General features: G+C 40.5%; 1 protein-coding gene across 1 annotated transcript in view; it reads right to left on the bottom strand.

The window, feature by feature from the left end:
• Positions 1–2,388: 2,388 nt before the first annotated feature.
• The window catches only part of LOC144248276 (3'-5' RNA helicase YTHDC2-like), a 30,154-nt gene continuing 20,349 nt past the window's right edge, over positions 2,389–12,193 (bottom strand). Inside the window, exons 13-26 of the mRNA XM_077790272.1 lie at positions 11,763–11,947; positions 11,516–11,612; positions 11,352–11,439; positions 11,172–11,252; positions 10,647–10,729; positions 9,608–9,713; positions 9,351–9,470; positions 8,725–8,997; positions 8,105–8,231; positions 7,456–7,661; positions 6,025–6,220; positions 4,808–4,917; positions 3,086–3,375; positions 2,389–2,687 (exon numbers count right to left, since the gene is read on the bottom strand). Coding sequence (XP_077646398.1) covers positions 2,417–2,687; positions 3,086–3,375; positions 4,808–4,917; positions 6,025–6,220; positions 7,456–7,661; positions 8,105–8,231; positions 8,725–8,997; positions 9,351–9,470; positions 9,608–9,713; positions 10,647–10,729; positions 11,172–11,252; positions 11,352–11,439; positions 11,516–11,612; positions 11,763–11,947 — 2,233 coding nt within the window. The 3' untranslated portion in view covers positions 2,389–2,416. The remainder of the gene's footprint in view (positions 2,688–3,085; positions 3,376–4,807; positions 4,918–6,024; positions 6,221–7,455; positions 7,662–8,104; positions 8,232–8,724; positions 8,998–9,350; positions 9,471–9,607; positions 9,714–10,646; positions 10,730–11,171; positions 11,253–11,351; positions 11,440–11,515; positions 11,613–11,762; positions 11,948–12,193) is intronic.

The raw sequence follows: 12,193 nt of genomic DNA, 5'->3' as shown, positions 1-12,193 counted from the left end.
GGGGCAGTAGGGCTAGATCACTTAAAAGCTGAACTGCCAACAGTTCCCTGCCCCACCTCAGGTGTTACTGCGGGTGACTCTTCACTTGATTTGCTGTCACTGTCTGGCAGTGGAGGATACGACCTTGCAAACTGTTCATGCAGCTCAGAGGGGGGCGGGGGGCAAATGGCTGGGCTAGAGTGGAGGGGTGTAGGTCTTAGATTCAAAGAAAAACCATAAATTTCTAACCAGGTAGAAGCTTGAGAAAGTGTTGAGAAAGAATGTAAGTTCTTTATCTCTCTTGTTCAAATTGTTTATAATTAGGTTTTACTACTGTATGTCATCCACTGCACACCAATACGTTGAGATGTTTTCACTTCAGGACCAATAGAGTTGGTCTGCACAAAGCTCTGTATAAAAGAGTGATGTATTTTGAAATAAATCAGTTATAGTCTCAGCCTTCTGAACAAAGTCTATTCATTCCCATCCTGCCTCAACAGCGTCAGAGGGGAGCAGGGGGCAGACAGCTGGGTTTGTCTCTCTGCCAAAGACATTTCCGCTAACTGGCACAGTGGTGTAGTGTATAGAGGCACCACTGAAAGCTGCTGTGCAGGTGAGATAAAGAGGCTTAGGAGTCTGAGAAGGAGATACTCTGTCAGTCTGCCCGGAATCCTTAGCAGCTTTCCCAAAAGCTTCAGCATCCAGCCCAGAAGCTCTGGCAACTTTCCTGGAAGCTTTGGTAGCCTGCCTGGTAACTTCCATGGGCACCTGCACTTTCTTCAAGGATGTATGCAACAAGTTCCCCATCAGAGGCCCCATCTGACTCATCCCTCCCATCAGACTCCTTTATCAACCCCAAATCTTCATCCACCTTGTACTCTGCTTGTTCCCGCTGTTTTCCATTCTTTTAATGCCTCAAAAGGCAATCTCCAAGTAACAACTAGATTGACAATAGTTTTATCTCCCGCTCAGGTGACTTCCCACAGCTTGTCCCTGACTTTTTTTCCAACCTTTAACACTAAATGCTGTGTCAGGATCAGTAGCAAAATCCTATGATCTAGTCCACAGCAATATACTACAAAGGCCATAGTCTGAAGTAGTAATTCCCTTATTTCTTAACACAGCTTTCTATGTAGCCAAATTAGTCTCTTCCTCTTTAGATTTATTTCCCATTATCACTAGTTGGTGCCTCACCTGCTTCCAGGTGTGTTGATAGGAGAAAATCAGGTCAGGACTTGCCTGTGGCTTCCACCCGCCACTCTCAGCTGCACCAGCGCCGCCTCCCCTGCTACTCCCCAGCGGGTCAGGGCTGCCAGTCGCTGGGACCCCGCGTGGCTCCAGACCGACCACGCTGCTCAGGCTGTGGCTCCACGTGGTGGGCACCAGCTATCACTGGTATATACACTGCATCGTGAGGCGGTCGCCACACAAAGCACAGACCACAGACGGTCTCAGATGGCAACTCTTTATTATCGAACATGACCTTTTATAAACTTTCTAATTGTTTATACTTCTTCTACCCCAACTGTTGGCCACAAAAAATCAACATAACACCACTGGTGAACAGTAATAGTGACTTTAGTTAACTTTCTGAAAATGCTTTATCCAGCTGCAGTTCCCTCCTTATCCTTCTCCAGTTCTTCTCTCAGCCTCCTTGGTAGCAGCCTTGGAGAGAGCTCTTTATCAGCTTCTTGCCCCTCAGCTTCTTTTTGCTCCTTTAGCTAACAGGCCTGCTGTTAGCCCCTTCCACAGTAATTCATCCATGAGGGGCAGGAAACAAGTAGAGCAGAATAGGATTAAAAAGCCTAGTGATTAATTAGAATTGGTTAAAGTCTGACAGACCTTGAGATGACACCAAAATTCATCATCCTAGAGTGTAGCCTACAGCACACTACTCGCATTTCTATATTCGGGAAAAATGTTTTCTTCCTTTTACGCTGTCTTAATTTAAAAGCTGAAAGATTCAAGAGGAATTACTACATCCTCCAATGAGTCCATGAAGTTTCCTCTGAATGATCTCCTTCATGTTACTGCAGTCTACTATTCAAGTATATAGGGACAACTGTCACAGTAATCTCATTAAAAATGTGTGCTTTGTTAAAATAACCATCACAAAAATCAGTCATAGTAAGGCAGGTAAGACAGAATCAGTATTGATACTGAAAATCTATTATGAATGCAGAAAAAGGCAGAATCCAAAAACTTCAGAAGTATGTATATAATATACTCATTTAGTTGAAAAAAACTTACACGTTTATTAGAACAAGTTTGGGGTTTTTTTAAATCTCATTTTTTCTACTTTGGATAGCTTTACCTCAGCAGTCCATAAATTATTTTTGCTGTATTAAACTAGTGAAACAAGGATATTTAGTCTAGATTTTTAAATTCCAGAAGGAAGTATTATGCAGTGTTACAAATGAAAAGCTACGTTAGATTCCTAATTTATCAGTAAAATACCTAACTGCAGAATGATATCAGCAAGAAATTCTATTATTTTGGAAGAGCAGGGTAGTATGTTAGAGAACTCTACCTTTCCAGACACTGGAGAAGAAGGAGTAGCACAGGGGCTGGAATAGCTACTGCTGTCTGCAGGTTTCACTGAGGATTGAGCTGATCTGTCATCTGAGCATTGTCCGGAGAGCAAAATGTCTTTTTCTTTGTACTTCTTTGGCTGGTGGAGTGCAGGAGAAGAAGATTTCACTGAAATCCTACAAAGGACATACCTTGAGTTTCACAAGCAGTCACTGAACAATTTACATCGACCTGTCCACCTACAGCATGACCACATGTATTACAGCAACTACAACATCTATTAAACCTAACTAAAAACTCATACTGACCATTCATTGCTTTTTAATGCTACTGTTAAACTTCTTCTGCTACTTCTCAAACATCACAATTCATGGACAATATTCCTGACTGCTCTCTCAAACAGCAGCCCCAGGTATGAAATACTTCTCTTTGGGATTACAATGCAGCATACAACAGTATAACACCTTCCAAATGTACTTCCACTGTTTTCACCTCCTATTACTAGCAGAAACTTAAGTGATACTCGTATACATAAACTGCAACCTACAGTAAGCAGAAGACCTCAGCATCTTACTTTTCAGCATGAGAGGAGTCAGATAATTCTGTTTCTGTTGAGCTTTTTCTGCTGCTGGTTGACTTCCATGTAGATGCCAAAGGAAGTTCTTCACAAGTCACAGGCCTTGGTCTCTGGCCAATTCCTGAAGGCTGCTGCAGATCTGCAGACTGTTCTTCAGCACTCAGAACAGCTGTAATTGCTCTTACAGTTGTTTCATCAACCTGAGACCACAGCTTAGAAGGAGCTCGCATACGACGCAGAAACAAGCTGTGCCACTTCTGCCTGAGCTGCAGCAGCATACCAGCAGCCTGCAATGAATTCCAATTCTGTTAAATACTGATGAAAATTAGATCACACAGGTAAGAGAACCCTGTCTTTTCCCTATCAAGCAACACCTGGCATTCCAATATAAACAGAGCCCAGAATTGAAGGCAAGACTAAGGTCTTGGGGAAGGGGAATAATCCATATTTAAACTATGATGTTAATTTGCTTTCTTTTCCTTGGGTACAAGGTCATTTTGGAAACATTTCATTTAGCTCTGTACTAAACTTAGCTTTGTATTGTAATTCCACAGACTTTTTTTTTCCTTCTTATCTTTCAAGAAAACTCAATCCTTTCATGCTTTATGCCCTTCCTCTCAAATCAGTCTCTACTCATGCATTCTTCAGTATCGTTGATGGAAAAGAGCTCTAAGTGATATTTTTCTTACATAGACACCTGGTCAAATGTGATGACTAAATTCAGAAGACTATTGTCTAATTCTGCTACTAGAAACGCTTCCATTACAATAAATTTTTAAAAATCACTCTTCTGGACATGACTAGGAGAGAGAGTATTATTATTAGAGTTGGTAAAGTTGTGTGTTTCATGACCCATAAACTGCAGCCACAGCTCCTCAATGACATAAAGACTTCTATTTCAAAGAGGATTTGAAATGTATCCTTCCAAAATCTGACAGCAACTTTCTCTCAGCAACTTCAGCTTCAAGTGCTCCTTTTTTGATCTGATTTTGGTTATCCTCTCAGAGAAAGAAGAACACAATATGCCAATGTGACTGTTCTCTCAGCTCCTGTCCAGATTTTAGCTTATCCCAGCTTGTGCTATGGCCTGATGGAGCACCATGCAGGCAGGACAGGAGGCCAGAAGGAGCAGAAGGGCCCTTATGCTGTCACTGTCACCTGCAGCTTGCTGTCCCTTGCAGTCATCATTTTTTGTCTGCCAGTTTCTTCAGAATCTGCTGACTTGTGGAAAGGGACAAAACTGCCAAGCTCAGATATAAAACATCATATTGCCCAGAAAGTTTTTGAAACAGACCCAACAGAATCTGGATTGCTGAGGCTTTCCTGCTCCCTTTTGTGAGAGACAGGACACCCACACCAATATGGAGGAAGAGGGATGAGCACTCTCACTGTTGACTTAGGTGACTATTCTCTTTCTTTCTGCTGACAGGTAAAAGAAGAGAAAGGTATGGGTGATAGGTGATCAAACACTGCAACTTGGATTTTGAATACACAAATTTATGCAACAGACAACTCTGTGCCAAAGGGGATTGAAGCCGTTTAATTCTTAATGAACTTGTGAAGTAAAGGTTAAATCACAGAGTACCTAGTTGGAGAGACCCAAATGGACCATGATATTCTTGGAGAAAATTCTTGGCTACTCAAATGTTACAAAAACCTTTTCACATCTTTTTACAATTCCTCTACATGAAGCAAACCCAGGAGTAATTTCTTACTTACTTCAGGGTCCAGTTTAAGATGGAGCCATTCATCCAGCTTCAGCAGTGCCAGATCAGCAGACGTCCTGTCCTCCATCTCACTGTCGCTGCTATCATTAGACACCCCTCCCCCTGAATTAAAGACAAAAGGTTCATCAGAATTTCCATATTTTTTCTACTATTATTTCTATACAAAAACCCGCATACTACTGTATTACCAGCAATATTTTTCCTTCTAAAATTGACTTTAAATGTAAACATTTGTAAAACTACCTCTTCTTTTCTGCAAATACACTGCAAAGTCTTTGCTCCAGATAGCAGCAATCAAGTAGCCAGGCCTGCTGAAGGTCCTACTATGTAAAAATGTGGATTGATATGATGTGACCCAACTCATGTACCTTCACCAGTTTTCACAGGCCACTATACAACTTTTGCCTAAAGCTGTTGGCAAAATCACACATGCCTCTATTTCCTAGTAAAACAGCAGATTTAAAGACCTAGTAAGAAAAAAAAAATATGTATGACTACTAATTAGGATTCTTTATTTTTCTTAAGTGCAATTCAGTCAGCATGAGCACTACTCTAAGGTTCACAGTTTAAAAGCAAGACAGGAAAGCTTTAGAAATAAGTTGGACTTTTAGTTTGATTCAAACTATGACAACTAGAAGCAGTTATTTTTGCTTCCATTCCAACAGGACTCAATTTAAATGAGAAAAAAAGAAGGAAATGTAAATATATTCTCTATTACTTATAGTTAATAGTACAGTTAACTGAAATTAAAAATTATCAGTAGAACATATCTTGAAAATGTATGTGTTAGCTAGAAGCAACATAACTTGTTTGCCATACTGATTGTTTCTAAATTATTCTGTTTGAATAATCTGGTTCAATGTATCAAATAAAGTAGTCTGCAGAAAGAGAACATGCATACTACACTTCTCAGTACCAGTACTACAGTTCTCATTAGATATTGTGGCTGCATTCTTTCCTTACAAACTATACTGCAGTTTCTGAGACCCTACGACTGTGTAATTTATGGACTTGAATAGGTAAGGAATTCCAAAATGGAGAGATTTGTTACAGAACCAACAAACTCTTCCTGAATAGCTACAGGAATTATAACAGCGCTGTTTCCAGAATCAGCCAATATATTTATTAAATATTACTGAAAAATAAGCTCTGCATGTCACACGCTGATGTATACCAACGGAAACATCCCAAATCCAGACTCCAGTGTACCTTGAAAGGATGAAGATGCCTGCAAGGCATTACTTTGCAGTCTGGCTGGTCCACAGAAGAGGGCCACGGTGACAGGTGTCACAACAGAGCAGCACCTGATGTTTGCTGTCTTGTGAGCTCTCGTCATTTCATCATATATAAGCCAGTCTGTAGGGAGGGCCTGGATGGCTGCAGCTTGTCCATTTGCTGGGGCAATCTGTGGAAGAGCAGGTAAAACCAGGCTATTGTACCCTCTACCTGTAATTAATGTAAATTTGAACGTATTTCTCATTTTATCCAGAGACACTGTGGGTGCCTCAACCTGGCAGTGCCCAAGGCCAGGCTGGATGGAGCTCTGAGCAACCTGGACTAGTGGAAGGTGTCCCTGCCCATGGCAGGGGCTGGAATGAGATAAGCTTTAAGGTCCCTTCCAACACAAACCATTCTATGATTCTGTATTTTGAGAATTAAATACATGTACAATTATATACATATAAAAATATACATGCATGTTGCTATCATGCTGGCATGGTAGTGTGGAGGATTTGTTTTAGAAAGGCCTTGGAAATGAGAAACTGAGGGAAAAGATACATTTATGTATGCTCCATTGTTTCAGGAAAGTCCCGCTTCAGCATTCCTCTGTAAACCCCCTTTCTCCCCACCCCTGAGCAGTTCCTATTGGACCTGGCCCTTGGGGTGGTTCTGATGTGCCTAAGCTGGACACTGTCTCTATTGTTTAGACCTTAACTCTTAATTTTGCTGTATAAAACTGTATCTGGGCAATAGCCCGGGGCCTTTGGTCCCTGCAATGCTTCAGGCAATACAATCTCTCTGGACAAGCATACCATTGGTCTCTCTTGGTCTCTTTATCTCGAATCCTAGTGGCGACCGAGGCAGCGCCGCAGCTCGGACCGTGCTAACCCAGCCGCTGCCTGGTGAGCCCAGGGCAGTGGGACCGCGGAAAACCCCGGCCCCGAGAGGGGACAGCTAGCCAGAGGGTCCCGGGGGGCCAGGGAGGGACGGGGGACAGCGGCGAGAAACCCCCGAAAGCCGCACATGCACATAAAAAAGTGTGAGAGAATTCAACCAGATTCATCAATTATCCTACCATGGTAAAACAAAATATGTTGCTTTAAAAAGAAATGTTAAAAATAAGTTTCAGAGAAAAACTTGCTTTTAAGAATAGGGATCATTATATCTTTAAAACAATTTTATAGCAGGGCAGTTTTTTTGCCTTTTTGCCTTTTCCATCTAGAGAAAGGACTAATTGAAACGATAGAAAAATGAATCAACTCCAATTCTATCAGCTGGGTAGAACAGTATTTTCTAAAGCTGTAGTGTTAAATGCCTATACTGCTTTTGAAGTACTGACAAATAGGAAAAGACATTTCTAAAACACGAGACAGATTTTAGTACCCTTTTTTTTGAACTATGAATTCAAAGTGTCTTTACCTTTTTATACTGAGACTGACCAAGAACAGAGGTAGGATGAAATCGCACTTTCTTCTCTTTTGGTTCCGTCAACACCAGGCTGTCTCTGTCTACATGCACAAGATTGGGATACATCCCAGCCACTAAGGCACCTTTAATTACAGCCCAGTTCTCAGAGTTAGCATTAACATCTCTAATATCAGCTCCTCCTCTGGCTCTCACAAAACCTGACAAATGAAAGAGACAAAACAGTGCCATGTTACCTTGTGTTTGGCTCTCAAAAGGAGTCAGAAACTAAAGGTGAAATAAATGACTTCTTTGTTGCATTTTTCACCACTGCCAACCTTAACAGCACCAAGAAGAAACCATTACACTGAAATCCTTCCTGATAAGGGGTTTCATACTGACACAGGATACCACTATTTTCTGCAATATAAAGACATTTCCTATGGGAATAATTCATTAAAACATGAAATGCAGTGGCATGTGGAGATGAGGGTGCTTTCAGTTTGATCAGCCACAATTCCTCATCTGCACCATACCCTGCATGAATGTGTGCATGACAGTGTATTTCAAATTAAGGAAAATTACACCAGTGAACATGATTTTTGTTACAATTTCTATATGCTTGACTTTAAAACAACGTTAAAATTGTTTCCAACTTCTCTACCTGAGGCTCTAAGCTGGCCAAGCACCTGTGTTCTCATTCCTGTAATGATTTCCATTGTGGCTCGGGATAGGAAGTTCTTTTCACAGAAGGCTCTCTCCCAGCCGTCACTGCGTGCCTTCTGCCATGCCTGAAAATGTTTTTACATTTGCCTATTAATTTGAAGGACTTAAACTAAAAACTGCAGGTGTTTTTTTAAAGATTACATTTATGTCAATAAAATGAATGCAAAACCCACTCTAAAAGTTAATGTATCAAACCAGATTATTTTTTCTGTTCAACAATTAGATTCTCTTTATGTGCTCACTCCAGTGATGATTATGTCAAATTAAAACAATAAATAAAGATCATTACATTAAGATCATGATTCAAAGTTCAGTGTAGTAGGATGCAAAGAGGCACATTGTTGAAACATTCAAAATTTTCTAGGGTTTGAAACAAAACATACTACAAAAAGGGCTCCCTCACAAATTTATGAGTCCAATACACAGGAAAGGCACTAGGCAAAAAGAAAGTCTTCTCTGAGGACTTAATCACAGTCCGCCACTCTACATCCAACTGGTACATCTGCATTTTGCTTGGGTGATGTGCTGTGATTAGTACTTTCTGAAATGAAAGACTACCTGGAAAGCCCTGAGCAGGGCCATGTGGTCACTGAATGTCCCGGCAGCAAAGCGCTTCCTGCACAGCACGGCTGCACGCTTTTGGGAGGCCAGCGTGGGCAGCACAAAAGGGTCTTGGCAGGCAAGAGCACAGGCAATGGTCAGAACAGGATCCAGGCACTTCAGAACTACAGCATACAACACCATTTTACCGAGGTGTGGCTCTACAGGTAATTCAGTCAGCTGATAACCAAGCTCAGTGAGATCTTCCCAAGGGTCCATGGCATCTATGGTCTGTTCATAAACAAGCAAACAAACAAATAAAGGAGAGGAGGATGGGTACAGTGGACAAAATCAATTTACAGTGAAAGCAAAAAGGATGTGAATAATGGACATTAACTAGACTTGTTTCCAAACACTGAAGAAGCAAGTCAGACTATTAACAGAGACAAGACTTTGAAGCACTCTCTTCCCTTGACATGGAAAAACACATCCCCACACACAAAATGAAAACAGACAACAAGCAAAACTTCAAAACATCCTTAAGTAATTAAAAACAGCTTCAGTACAAACTGAAGTCAGTAAACTGCTACACCACAAATTTGGGATCAAACACAATTACCATCTAAACCTGTTCCTTTTCTGACCTTAAGCATATGCACAGCATTTCTCACAGTTACAGCAGGCGGAGGATCAGGAGCTTTCATAAGAAAGTCTACAATTGGACAATTAATTGGAGCCAGAAGTTTTGTGTACAAACAGATCTCCTGCAAGGTAAAAGGCAGAACAAAAAAAGATTACCAAGATTTGGAAGCAGCTGCCAAACACATGATTTGTTGCAATTAGTAGTATGGTTTGAGGACATTGTATTTTTTAAAGTTATCGTTTCTAACTGAACATGCACCTGAAGCGGCAGTCTTAGAAGTTCTGGAGATTGAAATTCCAACATATTCTGAAATCGGAGCCTGCTGAAGAGACGAAAGCAGACCCCAGGCTTACAGCGCCCAGCCCTTGAAAATAAAATATGGGAAGTTGTGAAAATGAGGATTTCTTTCTAAAAACAAAACCAAAAGCCAACAAACAGACACAGAAACTCAGAATGGAAAAGAAGAGGCACTACCATGAAGAAAGTGTTGTTAGGTCACATGCAACATGAGAATTTCCTAATCATTAATTATTTTTGAGAGTGTGGCAATTTTTTACTGTAATTTTAACCCAACACTGAGAAATCTGGAGAAAGAAAAACAAGGCTTTTCTAATGTAAAGTGCTGTGGGTTTTTTGCTAACCTAAGACCAGTCCAAATCTCAATCATCCATTGTTGTAAGGAACCAGTTGCAAACTTTCTTGCTTCCCCTCACATCCCCTAAACAGAAGTGATGCTTGGAGTAAAAGGTAGAATAAAGATGAAGTAACTTGTGAGTGAATGAGGGAGGAATGAGCAAATTCTCTCAGTCATATACATCTATGTGCATACATGCAGCTTAATGCCAATATGATTGATTAAACAGGCATTTGTTGCTACATAAACTTCTGAGCCCTCCCCCACAGTGCTGGGAAGAATATAATCATGGCCTGTTAAGTCATGGATAGCTTGGAGAAAGTGAAATAGGCAGTCCTCTGCCCATAGACATGATGTGAAAACATCCCACTGGACATTGTGACTGCGGGTGCTACGTGGGAGAAAGAGGAAGGAGAACAAATTAATGGGGGGAAAACAACCCAGACCTTTGGGAAATGCCTGAGCATCACTTTTCTACAACTTGGGAGATTATTCCAAGGAAATACATGCTGACGCCTACTCGTCTGCAGAGAACCAGTGTTGGCCTCTATGCAACACAACACCAGAATAGGCCAGAAACAATTACTGTGTTGTGTGGTTTATTCTAAACATAAAGGACTGTGCATATCTGCAAAATGGGAACCGCTATGAGGCATTTATTACCTGCCTTTTCTCTGGATAGCACTGGCTTTTGAAATCCACCCCATTTTTAGCACTGTAGCACAACTCAGTGCATCAAAAGACTTCTAGAAAAACAAAGAAAGGAATACAAACTGAAAACTTAATAGGGTACATGAAATACAAGTTACTAGTTAGTTAGATTACCAACAGGAGTTTTCTAAAAAGTATGAAATAGTAATATATACAGCAGCTTCTGAGACAAAGCTACCTTCTCAATTTCAAGTGAATTAATGAGGGTATCTCCTTTCTAGTATCTCAATGCTCCGCAATTTTTGAAATTCAAGATTTTCAAGGTTTTTTAGACGGATAGTTTACAGTATTTGTCTTAAAACAAATGCATGTTGAAGCCTTTCAGAAAGGACTGTTGCCTGACAGGCACTAGGTCTCAGCTAGTAAAAGCTTTTTCTCACTTTACTGTAAAGTAATAAAAAAAAAAAAAAAAAGTTCTCCAAAATTTATACACTGTGTGTTTTAGAATCACACTAGGAAAATTTAAGGCAGTCCTACCTCTTTCACCTTGCCTGAGTCAATGACAAACACCACATCATTGACTGTTATGCTGGTTTCTGCAATATTAGTAGAAAGAATCTGCAAAGAAAAAACCCAAAACCACCAAAACTATAATAACTGCAAAAGCAATGGCAAAATAGGTCATTGTGGCATTGGAAAAAGTCCTCTAATACTTGCAATTTTGCGGATGCCAAAAGGTGGACTTTCAAGCACTTTCTTCTGGTCCAAAGTCTGCATACTTGAATGAAGCACGAAAACTTGGTATCTAATGCAAGACAAAATGAACATTTTAAGGATCCTTAAAAGAAGCAATGAAAAGCCACAGTAACTAAAGGTTTTACCTGTGAGCATTATCAGAAAATCTCTTGTCATCCAAAACAATGCGGTCCCTCAGGCTCACTATCTCATCATACCCAGGAAGAAATATTAAAATTGCTCCTAAAAAAGGAAGTGGGTTTGCAAAGTTAAACAGAAAATTCAAATACATGCCGAATAGCACTCAGAAGGTTTTAACGTCTGTGGATTGCTGAAAAAAGAGCATGATTATCAGAAGTCAAATCCACAACCACTGGTTAGGTATTTACCTACCTGCATCAGAACTATGACAGATGCTGTGAAGTAAGTGCATTATCAGATCCAGATCCACTTTTTCATCATCAAAACTGTGATGGTAAGCTGTCAGTAGCTCTCTGTCCTCTGCACTAAGGTCACTAGCACTTTTTTGGACCAGGGAACTGGAACTTTCATCCATGTTTCCAAATCCGAATGAAGCGCTGTAACAGGAAAATACACCAGAATCAAGGCTGCCCCTTCGGGTTTGCATTGAGCCATCAACTCAAACTTAGATCAAGACCAACATGACTATTGGTCTTGAATTCTGATGTTTAAGTGTAGCAGAAGGGAATCACCATACTATTACTGTTTACTGATTCCAATGTTAACCCAATGAAGGATGCCACTTTATTTATTAGTGGTAACTTTAGTTTTCTTCAACTTCATTGAAACACAACCATAAGCAA

The sequence above is a fragment of the Lonchura striata genome, chromosome Z, assembly GCF_046129695.1.
Source record: "Lonchura striata isolate bLonStr1 chromosome Z, bLonStr1.mat, whole genome shotgun sequence".
Lineage (NCBI taxonomy): Eukaryota > Metazoa > Chordata > Aves > Passeriformes > Estrildidae > Lonchura > Lonchura striata.
Note: the sequence above shows the minus strand (reverse complement) of the source record. Positions and strands in the feature narration are given on the sequence as shown.